At 51.5% G+C, this 26,677-nt stretch overlaps 1 protein-coding gene and 1 non-coding gene across 2 annotated transcripts in view; both read left to right on the forward strand.

The window, feature by feature from the left end:
- The window catches only part of DPYD (dihydropyrimidine dehydrogenase), a 660,046-nt gene extending 649,510 nt beyond the window's left edge, over nucleotides 1–10,536 (forward strand). Inside the window, exons 22-23 of the mRNA XM_066246448.1 lie at nucleotides 7,011–7,151; nucleotides 9,030–10,536. Coding sequence (XP_066102545.1) covers nucleotides 7,011–7,151; nucleotides 9,030–9,200 — 312 coding nt within the window. The 3' untranslated portion in view covers nucleotides 9,201–10,536. The remainder of the gene's footprint in view (nucleotides 1–7,010; nucleotides 7,152–9,029) is intronic.
- Nucleotides 5,732–5,862, forward strand: LOC136315829 (small nucleolar RNA SNORA33). Its single transcript, XR_010727607.1, has one exon. It is a non-coding gene; the product is annotated as a small nucleolar RNA SNORA33 (small nucleolar RNA).
- Nucleotides 10,537–26,677: the final 16,141 nt, after the last annotated feature.

Here is a 26,677-nt window from a genome sequence, read left to right on the forward strand (position 1 = left end):
GTCAAACAAGGGAGGAAAAGACATGTTAAAAATTATTTACAGTTCAATCAGATGTGTACAAAACGCTCTGGGAACACAGAGCCGCGAAAAGGATTAGTTCTGCCTCGGTTAATTGTGGAGAGCTTCACGGGGATGTGATGTTTAACGTGGAGTTCAATAAATTAGTGTTAATTAAGCAGAGAATTAATAATAAAAGCTAATATTTACCGAGTCCTTGGGAGGTTTCTGGCGCTGTTCGCCCCGTGCCTGTGAGTGAATTCATCTCGTCCTCACAATAGGCCTGTCTGTACCGGGCACCTGTACGTTCCCCGTTTTACTGAGTTAAGTCATTGAGGAACAGAGAGGTTAAAGGACTGGCCCAACATCACACAGCTAAGCAAATATCAGAGCCAAAGGGTTATAACCAGGTCTGTCTCTAACGTCTCTCTGCCCTTAAGCACTGTCCGTTGCAGTCTCTCACCAAAGGGAAAATACGAAGGTGGTGTCCCCAGGAAGTGAGCGTGTGGGAGAAGCACAGTGCTCATGCAGACGTGGACCAGCGTGCGGCCACAGGACCGAAGTCCAGTGTACCCTGGTCAACGCAGGAGGGGGGCGTCAAAGGGAAACTCATGCTTTGTTCAGCAGGAGGTCAGAGAAGGACAGTAATGAGAAAATAACCCCTCTTTCTTGACCACTTTCAACAACACCACGTCAGTGGCTGAGTGGATGTGTCCAGTAAACTGCTGAGACTCTCAGAGCGGCCACAGCATCCTTCCCTGTGTGACCTGCGGCCAGGGGCCCTGAGAGACGGGCGTCTTTGCTGGTCCACGTGCTACCCAGCTTTGTCTTGCCTCCCGAGATGCTGGAGAGTATATATTGTTAACTTACAATTAGAACCATTCCTTTTTCTAGCCTCTTGATAGAGAATGTTTTTAGAACTAAACAGGAAAGGAGAAACACGTTTGAGAGTCGAGGCCCAAGATAAATAAGGACATAGTACAGTCACATTCTGCCATATTAAGTGAGTCTAAACCCAGTGTCTGGCGAGAACTTGCTACTTGAGAGCCTGAACCTGCCCCAATTTAAAAGAGTACCATTGCCCTGGCTGGTTAGCCAGCAGTAGAGCATTGGCCAGGCGTGTGGAAGTCCCAGGTTCAATTCCCAGCCAGGGCACACAGGAGAGGCACCCATCTGCTTCTCCACCCCTCCCCCTCTCCTTCCTCTCTGTCTCTCTCTTCCCCTCCCGCAGCCAAGGCTCCATTGGAGCAAAGTTGGCCCGGGCACTGAGGATGGCTCCATGGCCTCCAGCTCAGGTGCTAGAATGGCTCCAGTAGCAGCAGAGCAATGCCCCAGATGCACAGAGCCATCGCCCCCTGGTGGGCGTGCCGGGTGGATCCTGGTTAGGCACATGCGGGAGTCTGACTGCCTCCCCGCTTCTCACTTTAGAAAAACAACAACAAACAAACAAACAAAAAGAGTACCATGATCAGGGCATCAGTTCTGTACTGAACCAACCGTGGTCAAGCCTCGCCCTCTGTCCCTCTCACTATAAGCTCCCTCCGCTCGCCCCCTCTCACCCACGTCAGGCCCCAGGCCCTCACCTGCTTCTCTTCTGTCTCTCGGCTCCCTGACTTCTCTCACCTTCCCGGCCGAGCTGCCACGTCACACACTGCCTCTGTCCTCTCACCTCCAGGTCGTCACGCTGAAAAGCAGAGTTCTGCGTTTATTTATGTGTGTGCTTGTTTTGGAAAGGGAAACAGGAAGAGAGAGAGAGATAGGGAGGAGAGAGATGAGAAGCATCAACTCACAATTGCTTCACATTAGTTGATTGATTGCTTTCTCATTTGTGCCTTGACCAGGGGGCTAAAGCTGAGCCAGTGACCCCCTTGCTCAAGCCGGCGACCTTGGGCTCAAACCAGCGACCCCACGCCCAATTGGGAATGCCCACACTCAAGCTGGTGACCCTGTTTCAAGCTGGCAAGCCTGTGTTCAAGCTGATGAGCCCACACTCAAGCCGATGACCTCTGGGTTTCAAACCTGGGTCCTCAGTGTCCCAGCTCAATGCTCTATCCAACGCGCCACCACTGGTCAGGCCAGAGTTCTCCTGTATTTAAACTCAAGATGTCCCTTTCCGTCTGCATGGCTCCCTCTGTGCCCCTAGCTCACAGGAGGTCGTGCTAGATGTCCAGAACAAGGTGCAGGCTTTACTTTCAGAAGTAATTTTGCGAGACATGCTGAAAAATAAAAGTTGCCCGGGCGCTGTAGGAAAGGCAGAGGGGGTGTGGCAGGGGCGTGGGGAAAGAGAGACGTAGACCAGAGTCTGAGGTCTCACCCCAGTGAACGTCTACAAGGATCGGTCGACGTCTGACTGGAGAGCATTAACCAAGGATGAAGTTATTAAGAGTCAGCATACATTCAGTGAGAACAAACCCAATTATCTCATTCCTTGGGCCAGTAGTAAGCTCAGTGTAAAAGGGAAGAACAGGTAACATTGGTTAATAGTCCAGAGAAGGATGTGGAAAGGTGATTAGGCTCAAATAATTGGAATACTGTACTGGATCCCTTTCAGACAGAAAGAAGTCATACTGAGGGCCCAGAGTGCACTGTCCTCGGTCCTGACCCTTGAATGGCATTTATTTACAGGTTAGGGAATGGAACGTATGCTAATCAGATGTGCAGAAGACTTCAAACTAGAAAGAACAGTTAACAATTACAACTTGAAAGTATTTCAGTCACCTGTGTAACAACAGACCAAAATTAACGAATTCATACTAAGCATAATAAATTATGATCCAGCAGGGAATGCCCTAAACTTTCTATCAAACAGAAATGTCAACCAGTCTCTGGTTTTTTCAAAAGTACTTTTGATCATCCAAAATGAATAATCAATTGACAGAGATGTGATTCTAGAATTCTGTAGTCCTTCACAACCTTAATTTCAGGAACACACCTCTAACGTGTGTTATCTGTCCTTTAAAGAATTGAGCATCACCCTCTCCACACAGACACCCCTGCATAAACACCTCCACAAGTCAGGGGCGGCTGTAGCAGATTGTGTCACCTCTGGGTACCCGCGCCCTGCTTAGGAGAACAGAGAAGGTTCTCTCATCCTCACGGGTGTGTGCCCAGGAGGGACTAGACCCACTCTATGTGCTTCACGGGCTGCACGTGCCTCTCAGTGAGCTCCAAACTCCGGGACAAAGACCCAAGGGCATTTGTAAGCTCGTGGCACTGCCTGGAAAATTGGGTATTAAACAAACGTCCACATTTTTTCAGCCACATAGAATGATAATTTATTTTCTTTAATCTTCTCTCCCAAAATAATTTAGCACAGTTCTCAATTCCTTGATCTTTATCCAGAATAAATATATTTGTAATTTTCTTAAGAGCCATCATGGACAAGGGGACAGTTTCTGACACCAAGTGCTAGTATCCAATAGTGGCTCCAAGGGCCTTGTTTTACTTGGTTCTCATTTAAACAATGATGTTTTAGGAAATGACAACAGAAAATGTCCAATATAGAGCAAAAAGCATATTTAATGTACACACAAGGTAAACTTGCTTCTGATGATAAAATCTCTTAGAACTGTACGCTGATTATTTAGAACAGGCCTAATAAGTTTGACGACCTTTCAGGGAGTTTCCTGTCTCCTCCTCTCTTGACCACCTTCCTGGTGACTTTAGCAGATCCATGATTTGATTCAAAGAAACAACTGTTTTGATGGATGGATTTACTAGATTGAAAAAAAAAATTATCTACTATCAGTTGTCAACAGCCCTTTGTAGCCGAGTGTGACCTCTTGCATCCACTGCCTTAACGTGTTATTAGAAGATATTAAGCCTATCCAGATACATTGACGACGGTTATTCTCTCTCTGAAGAAGTGCTCGGATGTTTTTGTGACTCTCACATTCATATAAATGCTCAGCGAGTAGCTGTTCACCCACGACTATGTGCCTAACATGATGCTGCGTATTCAGTCCACGGGTAAACAAAAGATTTACTTCTTTTAACGAATACGTGAGTGTCCATTAGGGTTCCGTGATCTGCAGGAGCAAGATAGACCGTACGAGACCCAAGTATGAATAAAGCCTACTGAGGGGCTGCACGTAGGAAACTGAATAGAGAAAGTATGTACAACGTGAAGCGGAAACGGCTAACTGGAGGAATAAGCATGAGTCAGCACGGCAGAGTGCCCGGTCATAGGGTCTCGTGACTCAGTCAAGCGGCCATGACTCCCTGCCTCCTCCTCTGCAGCTGACCTGGAGTAACTCACACAGGTGTGAGCTGTGTGGGTTCACACATACATGCTTTCTTCTTTTTTTAATAAATGCAGCCAGCCTTTCATTTGCACGGTTTTCACATCCACAGATTCCGCCAACATGAGCCAGAAACAGTACTTGGCATTCCCAACCGCGGACGGAAAACACGTCTGTTTTCGTTCAGCGGTTAGTTGAATCCGTGGGTGCAGAAAGGGCCGACTAGAGTCAAAGTTACGTGTAGACTTCCACTGCACGGCGTGGGGCACCCCTGACCTCCTTGCTCGAGGGTCACCATGCTCAATTTTATTTCTCAAATCTCAGTCACCTCCTCATCTATAAAATGCGTGAGGTGTAAATGAGAAGATGCTTCCGTTAAGGCATTGACCTGAGACGTAGCAAAAGTTGCCCGTTACAATTGGTTCCACATGATAGAGCAAATCCTGTAAGTCCTTTGAGTGTGAGGGAGAGGGGGAGGGGAACAGAGAGGGATCACACCTCCGGTGGGTGAGGAGAGGAGAGGAGAAGGCAGAGCTGAGGGCCTGTAGGGATACGGAAGTGGTGTCAGAGCCATCCGGGAGGGGTGGACGGGACTTTTCAGGGCGGAGATGGGAAGGGAGGGCCGTCCGGACAGAGAACTCAGCAGAGGTTAGGCAGCAGAGCAGCTGACCCACAGTGTGGTCCGTGCGCGGCCCTGGCCCAGGTTAGCTGAAGCACGTGGCGCTGGGAGGTGAGAATAAGACCAGAATGCATGTGTTGCTGGGAAGCCCGAGCTGCCACCCTGAGATGCAAGCTGGCGTCGCAGCCCCCAGACGTCGAGTAAGGTGGGAGAGATGGAGCTCCTGCCGCGCTCCCCTCCCGGGTGAAGGAGAGATGGAGCTCCTGCCGCGCTCCCCTCCCGGGTGGAGGAGAGATGGAGCTCCTGCCGCGCTCCCCTCCCGGGTGAAGGAGAGATGGAGCTCCTGCCGCGCTCCCCTCCCGGGTGGAGGAGAGATGAAGCTCGTAAGCTCTCCCCTCCCGCGCGTGAAGACAGCAGCGTTGCCTCGGGGCGGAGTGCAGGAGGAGGAGTCAGGGTGCGGAGGCTGGAACTTGCTCCTCCACCGTGCTGGAGCTCAGGAGAGGGTAGGAGAAAGATCGCCATGCACCCAGGAAGGCGGTCCGGAAGGTATCGATCGCTCTGAGACCCAGAGCTCAGAGACCCTGCGACAGCTGAGACGGGAGTGGGGAGAAGTCGGGGAGAAGCGCAGCTGTGACACCTTGGGGCTCAGTGGTGGGAAAACCCCAGCACTGACCGCAAACCTAAGGAGACCGGGAGACCCAGTGTTGTGGTGACGATCCGTTCGGGGAGTGGTCACACCGAGGCCCCGGTTTGCAGTCCTCGCTGGGCGGCGGTGAGGCTGGACCGGACTTGGTCAGAGTGGTTCCGAATGGGTAGACTGACGTGGGCGTCCGGCGCCCATTGGCAGGCGGACAGTGGTGTATAATAATGGACATTGCCAGCCGGTGAGACTGCTGACCTGAATGTGTTCTTGCGGAAATTCGGAGAAAGCTGGCAATAGAAAAGCCACGTTCTGTGCCTGAAAGACATCTGAAGTCATTAAGGTCCCTGAAAATGGCTATGCAGGAAAAAAAAATAACAATAAAGGAGAGGAAGGAAATGACCCCTTCCCTTCACTGAAAAGAAAACAGCAAGGACAGTCGTGTGAGCTTCCTGTCACCTCACTCCTCCAGAGAGGCACCAAGAAACTGCAGGTTGTTGTGTAAACTTGGCTTCGGAGTGGAAACTCCAAGTCGTGAGCCTAATGGCACCGGCAGCTGAAATGGGAGGGGGAAAAAAGTGAAAGAAAGGGTAACCAAGGTCAGTGACAGGAGGAGCAGAAAATAAAATACCAAGGAGAATAGTCGATGGCTTAAAATCAGAGTCAGACCCCCCTTGATGAACACGGAACCTTGAACTCAAACAAAAGATTCCCTTGTTAACATTTAAAAACAAAAGCAGGAAATCTTCACAGCGTACTAATTTGACAAACACTGCTACAGTCTTCTGTTTTGTTTGATGAAACAAAAGTGTTTCTTATTGTTGGTGAAACAGCTGTGCTCTACATATTAAGCGCGCTTTTAATTAACGCGAGGCACAAAGCAACACGTGACCGCATGCCCGTTTTCCGCGGTGAATGAAGAAAACCCTCGTCCTCCAAAAGTCAGAGAGCGTCTTGTTTAGTGATGAGAGGAGCCTAAGCAATTAACATAAGTTAGAATTTTTAAATAAGGGCAACCTACTTGCCAAGACCTGACAGGTGGGGATCCCTAAGTGAAGACCGGGAATCCAGAGACACAGAGTTCCTATCTCTGACTCCCTAAGTCCTCGCGATGCGAAGACGTCCGGAGAAGTGCCGTCATGGCTTTCCGTTCCCTTTGGGTCCTTCCAGGTCCAAAATGGACAGGAAGACACAGCCGCTGAGAGGGTGTCATTGCTCTTGTCCACAGGAAAACACTGTTTAGAGGAACTGCGTTGAATGCAGTTCATTGGCTCTTGTGTCTCTAATCGAGGGGTTTATATCGCCCACCTGTCAGATGACAGAGGCATTTAAGCTGCAATGAGGAGAGGTCCCTCCGTGCACACAACGGTCATAGAAGCCTCCTGACTTAACGTTAATGCAACATTTTGTAAAAACGGTGGGGGCGAGGGAGGGCATTGGGTCGGGCGTTGGTTTCCACGTGGCCGTGCGTCCCGGTGGGCTGCGAGTGATTCCGCGCCTGTCTGTCTCCTAGGATGTGATTGGGAAGACGCTGCAGTACCTGGGGGCCTTCGGCGACCTCAGCACCGTGGAGCAAGTTGTGGCCATGATCGACGAGGAAATGTGCATCAACTGCGGCAAGTGTTACATGACCTGTAACGACTCTGGCTACCAGGTAAGCACTCTTCCCTCCATCCCTGGCGGGAGCCCTGTTTCTCCCACTTCCTTCCTTCCTGCTTGTAGCAGAAAGTGTCCTCCGTGGCCAGGTCCACGATTCCCACCCGACGGGCCGACGAGGGGCCCTCTCACCCGCATAGCGCATGGCGTAGTGTTTTGATTGAAAGTCAAAGCCGTACCTTATGGTAACTGTGCTGCTATGCAGGGCACAGCACCCCTTTAATAGCATTTTGTCACCCGTAACACCGGAGGGGACATTCCAGCTGTAAAAAGAGCAAGCCACGCCATTAGGGACGTTAGGAAGCCCCGTGGTTCCGTCCACCCGGAGGAGGGGTGAACCCCGACCGTCAAGCCATGCCATTAGGGACATTAGGAAGCCCCGAGGTTCCGTCCTCCCGGAGGAGGGGTGAACCCCGACTGTCTACGGCCGTGACTCTGAAAGAGGACGTGATTCCCTCTGGCGAGAAAATTCTCTCCCCCTGGCTGCGGGGCTGCGGGTTGGGCTTCGCCGCAGTTGGAGCAGAAGAGCACTTCCTCCAGCCAGCGGTGCCAGTTGGGAACCGGGGTGCCTGTGTTTTGGAAGAGCCACCGAGTTGGACTCTTCCCGGTCCTCACTGGTCAGCTGAGACTCTGCCAGGAGACAGCGACCCGGAGGACAGTGGGCACAGTCCACTGTGGACAGGCTGAATCCTGCAGGGTAAGGCTGTCTGCAGTGAACTTCTCACACTGCTGCCCAGTACGACAGCGTTCAGGTGGCTCATGGAATTCTCAGGGTAGATAACATAGCCCGTGTGTTTACGTGGAAGTTCCTGTACCTTCTCCAGCCTGGAGCAAGGTCCCATGTTGCCGGAGACAGGCTATTTGCATTTTCTGACCACGTAATAGAGGTGACAGACATATTTTAATTTAAAATATATATATATCTTTTGCCTTAATTTGGCGTTAGTTCCAGACCAAAATTTTCACCCAGGTATCTATCACTTTTGTTTTTTTCAGGCTGAAAGGTGTCTCTAATAGTTATTTGGAAAATGCTGCTCACATCACCCTTACTTTTCTGTCACCCTCCCCCTAATTAACCAATCAGAGAGAAGTCTAAACTCCTGTCACTGAGACCCTAGTGTAGGGTTCTCATAGCTTTGGTCTCAGGGTTATGTCTGACTCCCACCTTGGAATTCTAGCCTTGGTACCACCGCACTAAAAATAATCTTTTAGTAATAAAGAGGGGAAAATAAAGGAGAGAGGAAAAATCCGCTTTCAAATTTCTCCAAGTCCCGACCCGGCTCAGAGCTGGAGGCCTCGCCCCGGTTCTCACAGCCGAGTGGTGACGGGTGCGGACGAGACGCCAGGTGACCCATCCGTCTGTCTTGCGCGCCTTATCCCCTGCGTGGAGGGGCAAAGCCTAGAATTCGCTCAGAAATCCTGCACCCTCACGGCTGGCTCCCGAGCTAATATTTTTACCCTGCTTTCTTCTACAAACAACCCGTGTCATTTGAAATCGGAGCAATGCTCTCACCCCTCCCCCCCCACCTCGGGCGGTGACACCCCTTCCATCCTGGTGCGTCGGTTGGTCAGTCGGGCTGACCCTGCTCAAACAGAGGACTAGAGAGAGGCTGGAGGAGGACCCAACGCAAGGGAAGCTCCCCTCGGGAACGTTAAGCGGTGTGTTTCTAATTTCAAAGGATTTCTCTTCTGTCTTTTCCTCCCCCTCCTCTGGCACCTCGACTGTGGCTTGCTGTAGCCGCCCCAGCATTGGGCGTCCTGGTCTCCAAGTACAGCTCACGGCGGGGGGAGCGAAGCCCAGTGCTCCCTCCGCCCACGGCGGCATCCCTGACCGTGGTGGGCAGTGACCTCACGCTCTGTCCGTCTCTGTTGGCAGGCCATCCGGTTTGACCCCGAGACCCACCTGCCCAGCGTCACCGACGCCTGCACGGGCTGCACCCTCTGCCTCAGCGTCTGCCCCATCGTCGACTGCATCCGCATGGTTGCCAGGGCAACCCCGTACCAGCCGAAGAGAGGCTTGCCCTTAGCCGTGAACCCCGTGTGCTGAGGTGACTTGTGAAAACAGTCGGTGAACGTCGAGGTCCCCCGCACACGCCTGCCTTTTTAATTGTGGTCTCTCAGCTCAGCTCTTTCAAAATTAAAATGGATACATCGTGTCTAGATGAAAATCTCGTATCTAAACAGATTTCTAAACTATAGATATAAAAAAAAAAATGTCTGCTACCAATGACCATTCAACTAATGGTCGTGACACAGAACGATAATTTCCTGAGAACAGTTGTTAAATAACCGTGTGGCGGTTTCTTGGATGTTCACCGGCAAATGTTCATTGTGAAAAATACTAATTTTTTTTTGGTGTGTGGCAATTAATGCAACAGCTTCCACACTGCCCTGTGCTCTGCCTTTGATTTCTAATTGTAAGCGAAATGAAGTGTTTTAGAACAAAGTACAATTTAACATACAAGAAAATGTTTCCAGGGAAACATAGCATAATTAAAAATTATGCTTAGTTTTAACACTTTTTCTAAGCAAATAAAATTAGCTCCAGAAAGCACAGATGAAGAAAGTCAAATAATTTTTTTTTACCATGGCAGGAAAAAAAAAAAAAAAAAAAAAAAAAAAAAAAAACGCCAAAGAAGGTTTGCAAACTTTCTCAAGGGCCTTTTGCTGAAATAGCTTCCAGGTGATGCCGGATCCTGAAAGAGAGAGTCGTGGGTGACCGTTCACCTCGCCAAGTATCACCTACCATTCACCCCCCAGGCCTGAGACCTGTATTCAACTCCTCCAGTGAATCAACCTGACATTCTTCTTTAAATATTAAAACGCTGTTCCTAACAAAATACGGTGTTAGGATGGAGCTCTGGTTAAAGTGATTCTTCCACTGTGCACAGATCTGCTCTGTCTGATTTTAATAATAACCTTTGTTTGAGCAGTTAATGTTTGAACAACGCCCAGCTTCTACCCAGTGGGTCCTATGCTTCATTATTCAAGAATGAAAAACATAGTATTGGCAATAGAGGTTAAATGAGCAAAATAACGGTCAACTATTCTTTAATGTCGATGTTTATGCTCAATCTCAAAAGTCATGGAATCAAAAAGAAATACATATTCTTTTGTGATTGCCAAACAATATTTTTGCATTTCTCTATTTTTATAATCCGCAAATAGCACCATATAAATTCATGTATCTCTTATTCATAGCGTATTTTCATATGATTTCACAAGCAGTAAATCTTTAAGGAACAATGTGTGGCCTATTTCTGTAACCAATGCAAGGTTTAGAAAAATGAAATGTTTGATTACACACTTTTAGAAATGAACATTTACCACAAAATCTATATGACTGAAGAATATCGAATAAAATTTCATAAAGCATCTCAAAACACATGGTCTTTGGCTGCCTCTTTTGCAAATACGGTCACCTGTGAGCCACTTGGATCGCAAGGCGAAGCCGTTTGGGGAGAATGCTGGAGTGGACTCTGTCCCGGTGTGTGCCATGCTGGTTGAAATTGAACAAGGGTAACGGCGGTGTCAATTACGGTATGTTTCGCTCCATAAGATGCACCTAGGGTTTTTTAAGGAGGAAACTAAGAAAAAAAATATTCTGAACCAAAGTGTGTGTTAAAATATTTAATAAAATGTACCACAATAATATTTCAACAATGTAAACTCAAGCAGCAGTATGAACGACCATTAGCACTGTTATTAACAAATGAGAAGAGACTTTAATGTTCAAATACTCTTCAAGTTGTCCGGGAATCCCAGGAACTCATCATCACTAGTGCAGAATTTAAGAAGCTCAGTTGCTCACAATTACTGGTATTACTTTCTTTGCTATTTTCATATATGATGCCATCTTCAGTGCCATCTAAAGCATTGCTAATGCCACATGTTTTGAATGACCATATCACGGTTTCATTCTTCACTGACTGCCATGACGTTTTCACCCACTCACAAACTTGACTGACAGTGGGTCTCTTCATTCGTCCAGCTGGTGTCAGATCATGGTTACCAGCAGCCATCCGTTTGTTCCCCTCTTCTCACATAGAGACTTTAAATAGTTTATTAATGGAAACGTCAAGAGGTTGCAACTGGCTGGTAAGAGCCCCAGGAATGACAGCTAGATGAGTCTTCACTTCTTTAAAGTGAAGACTTTAAAGACTTGGCTAATATGTGCTCTGAACTGGTCAAGCACTCACAGGGCAGCAGGTGACGTGGGCACTTCACACCCAGCTCCAGCCGCTGCAGCGCGGCCCTCCTCCAGGGCAGCGCGCCTCTCACTTTGCCCTCGGTGAGGCCAGACGAGTGCGCCCACACACGTCGCTCACCTTCCCTCCGGCGCTGCATGCAACTGTGGAGACCGGAACCGGGAGAGCACTGAGCAGATGCCCGGGTTCCGCTCGCCACCGTGGCGGGTATGATTACACTCCCACTGGTGCTCATTCTACATGTTTACTGGTGCAGCGCCTCACAGCAGCGAAAATAAATGAGCACTCACTCCATAAGATGCACGGGCATTTTCCCCTCCACTTTGGGGGGGAAAACAGTGAGTCTTATGGAGCAAAAAATACGGTAAATGCTTCATGTCTGTCCCTTCAAGCCAGTTTCCCTGCTGCATTTAATTTTGCTTTGCCAAAATGTGTCTTCCGCGGGGTTGGGCCAGGCTGAGTGGAAAAGGACAGCCTACCACCAAAGGTGCCCACTTCACAATACGGCATCTCGGTAACTGAAGAAGACGGCGGTTTCCTTCCTAGTCGTCAGATAACCAGGGCGTGTGCAACCTTGACGTGCTTTTGTCACCGTGGGGGTGTCTCGCCTTTCAGACATGGTAACAGGCTAACCCTGGGCTCGAGTCGTCCAGAAAAGATGTTTGCCAGGGCCATGTGGAATGCCATCATAATGTAGCGTCCCCTCCCTCAACGTGCCAAGAGCTTTGTGCTCTGGGAGTTGTCCAGCCCTTTGGGGATTTTGTGAGAAGACGTCAGGGCACCTGGGCCTGAGTCCTCTTCCACACACGGCCCGTTGGACGAGGTTCCCCGTAGAAGAGATGAAAGAAGCCGTTGATGACTTCGTATCGTCCGCTGAGAAGGAGGGGACGCAGGGCCGACCGTCCCTCTGCTCAGGGAACTGTGGGGCCCCAGGCTTCAGTCAGGACGCCGTCCTCCATGATTCCACAACAGTGTGTCCTCACACACCTTGTTGTCTTTGTGGGGTTTTTCCTGCTGTGTCTACTTGCTGATTTATGCTGAGAAGGTTTTCTTCTCCGTGTTGTTTGTAGGCAATGTAGTTGAACTTGGCGTGGGTGGCTTGCAGAGAGACTCAGAATAGAGGGACAAGGAAAATCAAGTTGTTCCATCCTGCGAAAGACCGCAGGCCGCTGGCCACAGTACGCACAGGCTCATGGCTCCTCCGGGCATGAATGAAGACATAGGACCAACCAAGGAATCCGGTTAGTGAGTGCCTTGTGCGTCTGTGAAGCTGTACTAAATGTCCTACATAAGTCACAGTGAATGTTATGTGTCAGCTTGGTGGGGCCACCGTACCCACATGCTTGACCAAGCATTATTGCAGACATTTCTCTGCACGTGGCCTTGGATGAGACGAACGTTGACATCGGTAGACTCAAAATAGAGCAGATTGCCTGACCTGTGGTGGCGCAGTGCATAAAGCGTCGACCTGGAAATGCTGAGGTCGCCGGTTCGAAACCCTGGGCTTGCCCGGTCAAGGCACATATGGGAGTTGATGCTTCTAGCTCCTCCCCCTTCTCTCTCTCTGTCTCTCCTCTTTCTCTCTCTCTGTCTCTCCCTCTCCTCTCTAAAATGAATAAATAAAAAAATTTAAAAAATAAAAAAAATAGAGCAGATTGCCCTCCATAATGTGGGTGGGCCTCGTCCAATCATTCGAAGGTCTACAAAGAACAAAACTGGCCCCTCCTTAGCAAGAGGGAATGCTGCTGTAGATGGCCTTTGGACTTCCCGTGTGACATCATCTCTTCCCAGTTCCTGTCCTTGCCCTCCAAATCTGGCTCTTTCCTCAGTCTCCAGCTGGCTGGCCCACCCCATCAGACTTTGGACTGGCCAAACTTCCACAGTCACATGAGCCAGTTCCTTAAAAAGGAAATCTTTACACACACACACACACACACACACACACACACACACACGGAGTGGGTGCTGTTTCTCTAGAGAACTCTCAGGAATACAACACGTCTTATCTTGCTTGAATGTTAAAATAAGTGAAGGGGAATTCTATTGTATTTTTCCCTCCATTAACCACTGAGGATATGGGTCTCTTCAAGAGTCTGAGTGACTTATTCCAGGTCACGTTGCCAATCAGGTACGTAGCTAGGTGTGTTGGTGACATCCATTGTACCATCTGCTTCTCCTCCCGAGTCCAGCCGTTCTTGCACCCAGCTGGTATTTATCAAACAACTCCCAAGTCCCCAGCACTGTGACGAGGGCTGAAGGCTGAGGGCATGACCTTGACTTCTCCCACTCGTAGTCAACGGGGAGCCTGGCAGGTGACCTTTATTCCAGCACGCGTGGTGAGTGCCAGAAAAACCATCTGGAGAGACAGGGACAACGAACGCACCCTCCCTTGGCAAGATGATAAATTAAGCCAAGTTGGTAGCTCGTAAAAAGAATTTCCTAAATAGGTTACAGGAAAAAGACATCTCAAACAGTGACAACAGGGCAATTTTGTATATCCCATTTTTGAAAAATGTTTGATCTTTTGATGCGAAAAATTGAACCAGTGCTTGTTTGATATCTTCTTCATTTTTGAATTTTTTGCCCTTCAAAAAATTTTGTAAGGGCAAAAACAAGTGATAGTCGGAGGGTGCTAAGTCCGGGGAATATGGTGGATGCAACAGACATGCTTCTGTAGCATTTCTTCCTTGTTGAAATTCATAAAAATTACAGTGACGTAAATGAACTTTATCAGTAGCTATGGGTACACTATCGCTTCACACATAAGACTAACGTGAATCAACTTTGTTTTAGTTAATTTGCTACGTCAGTATGTATACATTAAGTGATAAAAATAGAGAGGCACACATGCGCCAAATAAACATGTGCTTACGTGTCGAAACTTGTTGTGATAAAAATGAACAGAACTTTCCGGTAGACCTTATACTTACGGGCATAGAAATTCCAAACACAGTTCAGGAAGATGACAGGCTAGTAACAGAAGTCTACGTGTGCTAGGCTCAGGATCAGACTGTTTCGGGAGTGACTGGCAGCATGACCTCCTTAATCGAACATCTGTCACCTGGAGCCATTTGGGAAAAGATATTCCATGCGGTTGGAAGATCAATATTTTTTTTCAAAGAAAGTAGTAGAACTAATTTTGACAAAAAGAAAGGATCCCAGTAATAATACTCGACATAGGTAAGCGTATGTGTGTGTGCGTATGTATGTAATAATTTTATTTTACTTTCTCAATGCTGTGAGCTGCACAGAGCAGGAAGTATTTTTCCCTGTGGTTTTTATTAAGAGGACATTTCAAGACAAAGCAGATAAGTGAGTTACCTAACTCTGTACGTTTAGTTGGTATCGTTGGAAATACAGCTCGGTTGACTTGACTTTCGGAAAGGGTTCTCTCTTCCGGATCACTTTCAGAAACGGTCTTCTCTTCCAGATCGTTTTTGCTAAACGGGTGTTACGTATGTATTGTTCTACAATACGGATATTTGGAGATGCATTATTCACTGCCTGCCATTATTCACTGCCTCTGGCCTTAGGGCCAGGAATGGCCTGAAGAAATCGTGTGATAACTATTAGTCTGAGTGGTTAAGATCTAGTCCTCAAAAACGAGTTTACTACCTGGAGGCGGGATCTGCTCTACCTACGGCCGTGACGTTAATTCAGTTAACAGGAGAGCCATCAGACACACTGCTGTCTACCCGGAACTGTAACTTTTTCTTTCCCTCACATGTGCAAAAAATTCAGCACATGGCCTGCAGAGCAAAACGTTGGACCAGATCCTTGGTGATTCTGGAGGTTCGTGTAGTCTTAGCTCTCTCTTTTTTTATTAATGATTATGGTAACATTCGTTAATATGGCTCCTCTTCTATTAATTAATGTGGGTTCATGCTTAGATTTTTTTTTTACAATTGCAGGTGATATCTTTAAATTGAATAGTCCCGTCTGGGCTGGACATGGGCCCATCTGACCATGCCTTTGGGTGTGGGAGCCTTGCATGAACAGGCTGAGAGCGTTTATGAACTCTAGGTCGGTTTCACTGCGTCATCTACACAGCCGTCTTCCACTGCACCCATGGTCACCATCCTGGCGAGCTCTACGCGCTGCGGCGCCGTGGGGAAGCCCGGTCACGGAGTGGCTGGTAACGTGTCCGCAGGAGCTAGCCCCGCCAGTTCATGCGTCTGCACCGCGGTTTGCAGAATCCGCACCGTGTTTTCCCACGGCTGTGACCTGCAGGCGCCAAGCCCGTCTGTGTGCCCCCGGTCTTTCTGGGTCTCTGCCTTCTTTATGCCACCGCGATTGGTGACATCACTGGCAGTTTTCAAAGATCGGTGTCAGGTAACATCCGGGTCAGCCCCTCCTCTCACCAGTTTTCCTGTCAGTGCTGCCCCTGAAAGTAAGATCTTCCTGCCTCGTAACTTCACTGAGCATCGTCATCTGCAGGTCCCTCCACGCTGTTGCAGAGGATAAGATTTCCTTCTTTTTCTAGGGTGGAGTTGTGTTCCATTGTGTAAATGTACCCCAGCTTTTTTTTATAGATTCACCTACCGATTCGGTTGTTATAAATATAACGCTGCAGTGAATACAGAGGTGCATCTATTCTTTCAAATCAGTGTTTCCAGTTTCTTCAGACGTGTTCCCAGAAGAATTGCTAGGTCGGATTTTTAATTATTTGAGGTCATGCCACAGTTTTCCACGGTGGCTGCACCAGTCTGCATTCAACCAACACTGCAGGAGGGTTCCCTGTCTCCACACCTTCAACAACGCTTGTTTGCTGATTTATTGATGACAGCCGGTCTGACAGGTGTGAGGTGATAGCTCACTGTGGGTTTAATTTGCATCTCTTGTGATGTGAAGCGGTATCTCTTTGTGGTTTCAACGTGCATTTTCCTGATAGCTTATAATGTTGTGTATCTTTTCGTGTGTGGATCGATAATTTTTATATCTTCTTTGGAGACAAGTCTATCCATGCCTCTGCTTATTTTTAGTTGAGTCATTTGTCTTTTATATACTGAGTTGTAGAAGTTCTTTATAGATTCAATATCCTTAGTAGGTATACGATAAGCAAAAAGATTCCCCAGTCTAGCCTGACCAGGCGGTGGCACAGTTGGATAGAGCATTGAACTGGGATGCAGAGGACCCAGGTTCGAAACCCCGAGGTTGCTGGCTTGTTGTGCACGAGCTCATCCGGTTTGAATGTGGGCTCACCAGCTTAAGCGCGGGGTCACTGGCTTGAGCATGGGATCATAGACATGACCCCATGGTCACTAGCTTGAAGCCCAAAGTCACTGGCTTGAGCCCAAGGTTGCTGGCTTGAGTAAGGGGTCGTTCACTCTGCTGTAGCCCCCAGTCAAGGCACATATGAGAAAGCAACCGATTAACAACTAAAGGAGCCACCGTGAAGAATTGATGAGTCTCATCTCTCTCCATTCCTGCCTGTCTGTCCCTATCTGTCCCTCTCTCTGACTATCTCTGTCACACACAAAAAAACAATTATTATTATTTCCCAGTCTGTAGGCTGCCTGTTCACTTTCTTTTTTTTTTATAATTTTATTTTTTTAATGGGGTGACATCAATAAATCAGGATACATATATTCAAAGATAACAAGTCCAGGCTGTTCACTTTCTTGACCGTGTCCTTTGAAGCACAAAAGTTTGCAGTTCTGAGGATGTCCAATATATCTATTTTTCTGCTTATATTATTATCACCTAAGCAAAGTCAAAATCTACACATATGTTTTCTTCTGAGATTTTTATACTTTTAGCTTTTACATTGAGGTTTCTGGTCCATTCTGAGTTAGCTTTTTAGATGGTGTAAGGTAGGGGTCCAACCACAGTCTTCTGCACATGGATGTCCATCTGCCCCAGAACCACTCGTTGAAAAGGCCATTCTTTCCCCGTAACGAAGTTGTGAATTAAATGGCATGCAACCCGGCTGCTCCATTCGGGGAACTCGGGTACCACAATGAAGACCGGTTGGCACCCCCAGAATACCCCAGGTAGCACAACAATGCAGGTGCCCAGGTGAGCCCAAGCATCAACTGGGAATCTCTTTTCTGGGTGTCCCGACAGCGCCCTGAGACTGAGCCCAACGCCAGCACAAACCGGGCTCTCCCTGTCAGATCCGGCGAAGGGGGACAGCTGCACGACACCTGCAGGTCTGGGGGCCCTGGTCCCCCTATCGTATGCAGTGCCCATCAAGCAGCCATCAACAAGCACGCACACACGGAGGGAGGTGGACACTGCTGTTTATGAGGCAGGAAGGCGGAAGAACGAGGTGAGAGACGAAGGGAGGTCTCCTCCCGTGGTCCTTAGCGACCTCGTCCTGGCTGTGGTTAAACCGGCCCGTTTGTTCATGTCATTTCATTTGTATGTATTTACTCATGTTTAAAGTGCAGTTGGTGTGCAATATTATATGGTTTCAGGTGTGCAACGCAGTGATTACACATTGATACACCTGATGTAGCGAGCACCACGACGAGGCTGGTAGCCTCCAGCCCCGTCTGTAGTCATTATGATGCCGTTCACTCTGTTCCCCGTGCTGGATTGTTTTTTTGTTTGTTTTGTTTTTGCTTTTTTTTTTTTTTTTTTACAAAGACAGAAAGAGACAGAGAGAGGGATAGACAGGGACAGACAGACAGGAATGGAGAGAGATGAAAAGCAACAATCATCAGTTTTTCGTTGTGACACCTTAGTTATTCATTGATTGCTTTCTCATATGTGCCTTGACCGGGACTACAGCAGAGCGAGTGACCTCTTGCTAAAGCCAGCGACCTGCAAGCTGGTGAGCTTTGCTCAAGCCAGATGAGCCCACGCTCAAGCTGGTGACCTCGGGGTCTCGAACCTGGATCCTCCGCATCCCAGTCCGAGGCTCCATCCACTGCACCACCACCTGGTCAGGCTTCGTGCTGTTCTTTACATTCCTGAGTCATGTTTATTCTATGACGGACCGTTTGTATCTCTTCTTCCCCTTCCCCTTTCATACCCGACCCCCCCCCCTCCTCCCGTCTGTCCTCTGTACCTATGAGCTTGTTCTGTTTTGTCCTATTGGTTGGTTCTGTTCTATAGAAGGCCACCTATTAGTGACATCATCCAGCCCATTAGCTTTAAACAGGACACCACCCCGTCGCCTATTCCCACCCGCCGTCTCCTTCCGCGTCCCGGATCCCGGCGCCCGGCTTTGTGCAGACAGCGCTGAAGTCACCAAACTCCGTTAGGGGGTGGGCCTGCCCTGCCGCCCTCAGCGTCTGTGCGGTGGCACTGGGCGGGGGCGGTGTTGAAGGACTAGAGTTTGGGCAGAAGGACTTCGCAGTCCCGGCCTCCTGTTTGATACTTCTGAGACGACAGGAAAGTCTTTGACGTGAACGGGCGTTGTTCACCAAAACTCTCCCGGGCACCTCTGACTTAGGGTCAGTTAACAAGGGACTAGAATCATTTCCTGCCCCTGCCCCGTGGCCATGGTTACGGATGTGCGCAGATACAGGTGGGCGGAGTTCCGTCATCGCGTTTTTCCCAGTAACAGAAACAACCTGTTCGATAGTTTTTATTCAGTGAACAACACGGAGCTTTGTAAATCCTCTCGGATTTTATACCCGTGAAGACCTAAAATACTCTTCTGCTTCTAAACAAGCCGTGGCAGGGGCGACCACCCTCTCTCACAGGCAGCCCCACTGCGCTCTGGGGACCCGTGGAAGGCGTGCTGGCCCCGCCGGCGTCTGGCCACCTGGCGGAGGAGACTTCAGACGCGCTCCTGCGTCTTCCCCGCCGTCAGCATGTGCGTGGGCCCGCTGGGCTGCTTGGCTTTCGCTGTAACCATTTCTTTCTTTCTGAAAAAGAAGTCTTGTGTGTCCCTTCCTTTGGGACTGGCGTCGCTGATGAGTCCTTTCCGAGTCAGGGCGCTGGCTTCTTTATCGCGCCTGGCCGCTGTCGCAGCCTCTGGGTTCTTTCTTCTCGTTGAGACGCTCCCGATCGACCAAAGGAGGGAGTGTTTATAGTTGATAATGCTACCTTCGAATTAGCAGACCTCGTTAGCGGGGAAATTACAGATTTGGGGCTCCCTTATAGAAGAGAGAGTTTTAGGAACCCTCATCCGAAGAGTAACAGAGGGACTCAAAGACAACTATGAAAGAAGAGGCGAATTTTGAAGAGGCCTGCTCTTACGGGTAGCGGTGCTGAACTACCCACATCGTGCTGGTAGGACAAGGTCGACGTGAATTTTAACCTAATCTGGGCGTCCTCGGGCCTCACAAGCCTGTGTGACCAGTGAGGTAACAGGAACATTATGAAATAAATGACCTCCCTACTTCCTTCCCTCTTTCCTTCCTTCTCTCTTTCCTTCCTTCCTTCCCTCCCTTCTTCCTTCCTTCCTTCCCTCCATTCCTTCCTTCCTTCCCTCTATTCCTTCCTTCCTTCCTTCCCTCCCTTCTTCCTTCTCTTCCTTCTTTCCTCCCTCCCTTCCTCCCTTCCTTTCTTCCTGTACTCATGCATCTGCTTACAAATACCTAATGCATATTCTAGGCCTTGGGGATTTCAACATAAAGTCAGACCAGAACTCTGTTCACAAGGGGCCTGTGATCACTGTCCCCAAAGGGGAGCTCCACAGGACATGCTCTGAAGGCTCAGCAATAGAGGAAGAGGGACCCGGGCCTGGCTGTGAGGCCAGGGTCGCACCTCTGCCACTCAGTCACAGCAAGCTCTGCACACGGAGGCTCCGGAAGGCTGTAGCGTCACTTCACAGGGTCGTGGTGAGAACCGGGATCTCGGGAAGCAGTTAGCAAAGCACCGCGGGTGGTACTTCTATATTTGTTTCTGGTCTGTCTGGTCCTCTTTCAGACCAAGGGCTGTGCAGGGTGAGTGGCCGGTCAGGAGTCGAGTTTGACCCTGAACAGAAGGGAAGCTGTCTGCCTGTGTGTGGACTGCATTCATCTACCAGCAAATAGACAAATAAAAACCACACCTGTCGAGGAGGAATGTACAGGAAGTGATGTCATCGCCACGTCCTCCCAGCTGTAAACTGGCTCAAGCGTCTACCTTGTTATTTACATGACCTGGTTTAAGAACTTCTACAAATAACAACTGTGTGATCCTTATAATGCTGAGATGGGGTGTGAGGCCGTTAGTCCCGGGGCTCACAGCTGGCGGACGGCCGAGCCTAGGCCCAGACCCGGCCCCGAGCCTGGTCAGTGTGGCCTCAGGGTCTGTGCTCCTAACGCCCCCCACGAACCCCACCCGCCCCCTGATCAGCCTCCCCCTGCTGCTCCCACCAGAGGGCCCTCCGCACACCCTGCTCAGCCTCAGAGCCTACGTCCCATCTCACTGAGATGGCCAGTCTGCTACACAGGGTCCCAGGCATGCTCAGCGCGGATCAGGGGGCGTTAACGTTTTGTTTTTATGATTTAACATCGTGAAATCCAACTCTTTCCCTTTACAATCCTGAGTTCTCAATCCTGTTGAAACCCGGGCCCAGCCAGGGTCAGCGCCTGGTGGGGCAGGGCCACACCAAGGTCACGGGCCCAGGCCCAGTTTTTCTGGAGCAGAGACACACCCACCCGCCCACTGGACTGTCTGCACCTCCCCCACCCCCCCAACCCCCCACCTGTAACCGCGCTGCCGGGCAGGTGGTGTTGGAGACCGCAGGTCCCGTGAAGCCCACGCTGTTTGCTGTCTGGCACATCCGGGGAATGTGCTGACCCCGCAGCTGAAACTAGGAGCATCTGCCCCTTGGGCGGCTGGAGCTCTCCGGGTGGACAGATTGTCCCCACCCGCTCAGGCCGTGAGCTGATCTCGCTGACACAGACATCTCCGCCTGGGGACGAATTTTCGGTCAGCCTGGGCCTCTCTCCTGTTTTCGGAGCCTCTCTCCAGGTCAGCCCGGGTCTCTCTCTCCTGTTTTCAGAACCTCTCTCTCCAGGTCAGCCCGGGTCTCTCTCTCCTGTTTTCAGAACCTCTCTCCAGGTCAGCCCGGGTCTCTCTCTCCTGTTTTCGGAGCCTCTCTCCAGGTCAGCCCGGGTCTCTCTCTCCTGTTTTCAGAACCTCTCTCTCCGGGTCAGCCTGGGCCTCTCTCCTGTTTTCGGAGCCTCTCTCTCCAGGTCAGCCCGGGTCTCTCTCTCCTGTTTTCAGAACCTCTCTCTCCAGGTCAGCCCGGGTCTCTCTCTCCTGTTTTCAGAACCTCTCTCACTGGGTCAGCCCGGGTCTCTCTCTCCTGTTTTCAGAGCCTCTCTCCGGGTCAGCCCGGCCTCTCTCTCCTGTTTTCAGAGCCTCTCTCCGGGTCAGCCGGGCCTCTCTCTCCTGTTTTCAGAACCTCTCTCCGGGTCAGCCCGGGTCTCTCTCTCCTGTTTTCGGAGCCTCTCACCGGGTCAGCCCGGGTCTCTCTCTCCTGTTTTCGGAGCCTCTCACCGGGTCAGCCCGGGTCTCTCTCTCCTGTTTTCGGAGCCTCTCACCGGGTCAGCCCGGGTCTCTCTCTCCTGTTTTCGGAGCCTCTCACCGGGTCAGCCCGGGTCTCTCTCTCCTGTTTCCAGAGCCTCTCTCCGGGTCAGCCCGGGTCTCTCTCTCCTGTTTCCAGAGCCTCTCTCCGGGTCAGCCCGGGTCTCTCTCTCCTGTTTTCGGAACCTCTCACCGGGTCAGCCCGGGTCTCTCTCTCCTGTTTTCGGAACCTCTCACCGGGTCAGCCCGGGTCTCTCTCTCCTGTTTTCGGAACCTCTCTCTCCGGGTCAGCCCGGGTCTCTCTCTCCTGTTTTCGGAACCTCTCTCCAGGTCAGCCCGGGTCTCTCTCTCCTGTTTTCAGAACCTCTCTCCAGGTCAGCCCGGGTCTCTCTCTCCTGTTTTCGGAGCCTCTCTCTCCGGGTCAGCCCAGGTCTCTCTCTCCTGTTTTCGGAACCTCTCTCTCCGGGTCAGCCCGGGTCTCTCTCTCCTGTTTTCGGAACCTCTCTCACCGGGTCAGCCCGGGTCTCTCTCTCCTGTTTTCGGAACCTCTCTCTCCGGGTCAGCCCGGGTCTCTCTCTCCTGTTTTCAGAACCTCTCTCCGGGTCAGCCCGGGTCTCTCTCTCCTGTTTTCAGAACCTCTCTCCGGGTCAGCCCGGGTCTCTCTCTCCTGTTTTCAGAACCTCTCTCCGGTCAGCCCGGGTCTCTCTCTCCTGTTTTCGGAGCCTCTCTCTCCAGGTCAGCCCGGCCTCTCTCTCCTGTTTTCAGAACCTCTCTCCGGTCAGCCCGGGTCTCTCTCCTGTTTTCAGAACCTCTCTCCAGGTCAGCCCGGGTCTCTCTCTCCTGTTTTCGGAGCCTCTCTCTCCAGGTCAGCCCGGGTCTCTCTCTCCTGTTTTCAGAACCTCTCTCTCTGGGTCAGCCCGGCCTCTCCTGTTTTCAGAGCCTCTCTCCGGGTCAGCCCGGCCTCTCTCTCCTGTTTTCAGAACCTCTCTCTCCAGGTCAGCCCGAGCCTCTCTCTCCTGTTTTTGGAGCCTCTCTCTCTAGGTCAGCCCGGGTCTCTCTCTCCTGTTTTCAGAACCTCTCTCTCTGGGTCAGCCCGGCCTCTCCTGTTTTCAGAGCCTCTCTCCGGGTCAGCCCGGCCTCTCTCTCCTGTTTTCAGAACCTCTCTCTCCAGGTCAGCCCGGGTCTCTCTCTCCTGTTTTCGGAACCTCTCTCTCCAGGTCAGCCCAGGTCTCTCTCTCCTGTTTTCGGAACCTCTCTCTCCAGGTCAGCCCGGCCTCTCTCTCCTGTTTTCAGAACCTCTCTCTCCGGGTCAGCCCGGGTCTCTCTCTCCTGTTTTCAGAGCCTCTCACCGGGTCAGCCCGGGTCTCTCTCTCCTGTTTTCAGAACCTCTCTCTCCAGGTCAGCCCAGGACTCTCTCTCCTGTTTTCAGAACCTCTCTCCAGGTCAGCCTGGTCTCTCTCCTGTTTTCAGAACCTCTCTCTCCGAGTCAGCCCGGGTCTCTCTCTCCTGTTTTCAGAACCTCTCTCCAGGTCAGCCCGGGCCTCTCTCTCCTGTTTTCAGAACCTCTCTCCGGGTCAGCCGGGCCTCTCTCCTGTTTTCAGAACCTCTCTCTCCGGGTCAGCCCGGTCTCTTTCCTGTTTTCGGAACCTCTCTCTCTGGGTCAGCCCAGGTCTCTCTCTCCTGTTTTCGGAACCTCTCTCACCGGGTCAGCCCGGGTCTCTCTCTCCTGTTTTCAGAGCCTCTCACCGGGTCAGCCTGGCCTCTCTCTCCTGTTTTCAGAACCTCTCTCCGGTTCAGCCTGGGTCTCTCTCCTGTTTTCAGAACCTCTCTCCGGTCAGCGTGGGTATCTCTCTCCTGTTTTCAGAACCGCTCTCTCCAGGTCAGCCTGGGTCTCTCTCTCCTGTTTCCGGAGCCTCTCTCACCGGGTCAGCCGGCCTCTCTCTCCTGTTTTCAGAACCTCTCTCCAGGTCAGCCCGACCTCTCTCCTGTTTTCAGAACCTCTCTCCGGGTCAGCCCGGCCTCTCTCCTGTTTTCGGAGCCTCTCTCCGGGTCAGCCCGGGTCTCTCTCTCCTGTTTTCGGAGCCTCTCAGCGGGTCAGCCCGGGTCTCTCTCTCCTGTTTTCAGAACCTCTCTCCGGGTCAGCCCGGGTCTCTCTCTCCTGTTTTCGGAGCCTCTCAGCGGGTCAGCCCGGGTCTCTCTCTCCTGTTTTCAGAACCTCTCTCCGGGTCAGCCCGGGTCTCTCTCTCCTGTTTTCGGAGCCTCTCTCTCCGAGTCAGCCCGGGTCTCTCTCTCCTGTTTTCGGAGCCTCTCAGCGGGTCAGCCCGCCTCTCTCTCCTGTACGGGCAGCCGCTGGTTCTCTCTGCTGTCAGTGAGCCAGGCACACTCACCCTGCCTGGCTGTAGCTGCAGAAGTGTTGTCTTCCGTTTCAAGTTGGTTCCTCTTATCTCCCAGGACAAGAGCTTTTTTTTTCCCCCTGCATGCCCCCAAGGCCTGGCGCAGTGTGGATAAAACAGCAGACACTCGTAAATATTTTTATTTGACGAACTGTTGTCAGCCCTACGCGCTGCCATAACCTTGGAGAATGCTAACGAGTACCGAAATAGATTTTCGCTTGGGGAGGAAACACTCAAGGGGGAGGCACGCACTTTCCAGCTGACAGGGAGACAAGTCCCCTGTGTCAGCGTGTCCCCATCACTCTGCTGCTGTCTGCGGGCAAAGGCAGGCAGGCTGGGGCGGGGCGGCGGCCGCCTACAAGAAGTCCTCCCAGGTTGGTGGCTGCAGTAGCTCAGTCTTGAGAGGCTTGTTAGCCCATGCACGCCTACCAGCTCCACGTCGTGGGCAAACTCTGGTGACCTTCATCACAGACATGGGTGGATAAAGCAGAACGTGCAGCAAGAAGCAGACCAGCCACAATGACTTTCCCTCCAGAGAAGGACAACGCAGGATGGAGGCAGGGGAGCTGGTGAGACCGACATCGGTTTCTAATAGCCTGGAGCACCTAGGCTGCAGGTGGCCTGCCCTGGCCAAGGTCCCCGTCCCTCTACGGTGCTCCCGTGACAACTTCTGTGGTGCCATTTCAGGGGTTCCGTTCTTAAGCAAGCACCCCCTCCCTGTCCACGTTCCTCCTCTGGAGCGTGGAGCACCCACACGTTCCCCCTCCAGAGCCCGGAGCGCCCGCACGTCCCCCCTCCAGAGCATGGAGCACCCGCACGTTCCCCCTCTGGAATGTGGAGCACTCACACGCTCCTCCTCTGGAGCATGGAGTACCCGCACGTCCCCCCTCCGGAGCCTGGAGCACCTGCCCCTTCCCCCCTGGAGCGTGGAGCACCCGCACGTCCCCCCTCCGGAGTACGGAGCACCCGCACGTTCCCCCTCCGGAGCGCGGAGCACCCGCACGTTCCTCCTCGGGAGCGTGGAGCACTCCCGTTCACGTCCTGCTTAGGCTTCGGAGCCTGGTACCTCGTTCACGTGACTTCTGCATCTGCTCTGCTCTATTAGTAACAACCTCTCAGCCTACACCCCAGAGCTGGCACCTTATGCCCAAGCGGCGTGGGAACAGGAAGAAGGCACCCCTAGGGTGGCCCAAGTCCCGGATCCGTTCCTAGGCGGGCAGCTCTCATCACTCAACCCACGAGCAAAGACAGATCTGTGCAGGAACCGAGTCTCCGGCCGGGCTCGGACCACAGGCCACATTCCAGTCTCACGAGGGAGCTCACCCCTCGGGCTGGATTCCGAGTGCCCAAAGCGTCTCTGAATGTTGACTTCTGGCCTCAGAGGAAGCAGGGAGAGGCTGCCTTCCCGAGGGGGGGAATCGCCACCTCTATCCCGGCTGTGACCCTGGTCTCCACGGCACCCCTTCTGTCCAGGATCCCGAGGAGTGGGCGTCCAGGGAGGAGGCCCAGGGAGGGCGTGACGGAGTCACTGCTCCGGACCCTTCCCGGGACCAGCGTCCGTCTGTCCGTCCATCTATGAGGGGTGCGGCTCTTGATCCCTTACCCACAAAGGTGAGGAGGGCACACGTGCCTCCTGTTTCAGAATGTCTCACACTTTGGGGGACGGAATGCACGTGCCTGCCCTGTGTGTTACGAGCATCCCCAGCGGGGTCCAGGGCAGCACCCCGTACGAAGGGCATTCGTGTTTGTGGATCGGGGCATTTGCTCCGAGGGCAACCGGGCTGACTGAGCTCCTATCGCATCAGCTCAGATTCTGCCCCCAAATGCGTGCAGCTTGGGTTAGTTCCGCCGACAAGTGATACGGTACCAAAGACCAACCCTCCTGGTTTTTGGAGCCACTGAGATTTCAGAATTGTGGGACGAGATCAGGGGCCCGTCTGGCTGAGTAAAACTGTGTGTGGATGACCTCCAACTCTCCAAGCCTTGACCCCCCTCGGTGCTGTCTCAGCACGGGGGACGCTGTCGTGCCCGGGACCTGGGCTCGGGCTCCCAGCACACCTGTCCCTCCGAGCGGCAGGTCTGACAGGCTTAGCCTGCTCCCTTCTGTGCCTCACGTGGGGCTCCGTGGTCTCCCGCGTGGAGGATGCTCGCTCCAGGAGGGGCGGTACCACGTCCTCAGGGCCCCCAGAGATAAACGCTCAGCAGTTCTCAGTGCGCAGACCTGACTGCCGCCCCACCCAGGGACCTCAGAGTTGTGAATAATAATAATCAAAGTGGAAAACCGCCTTAGCAACAGTACCAGCAGTAATCAGTAGTATTCATGGAGCCCTTGCTCTGTGTCATCCATTGTTCCAGCAGCTAGGTCATAGGATTTGAATTACCTTAAAAGTAAGTCACTGACGTCGATACTATGATTATCTTCATCTCACAGATGAGGATGCAGGGGCGTTGATAGGTTAACGTACAAACCATCCTACGTTCCCCGGAAATGCCGTCCCGTCGGAAAA

Source organism: Saccopteryx bilineata, chromosome 11 (genome assembly GCF_036850765.1).
Source record: "Saccopteryx bilineata isolate mSacBil1 chromosome 11, mSacBil1_pri_phased_curated, whole genome shotgun sequence".
Classification (NCBI taxonomy): domain Eukaryota; kingdom Metazoa; phylum Chordata; class Mammalia; order Chiroptera; family Emballonuridae; genus Saccopteryx; species Saccopteryx bilineata.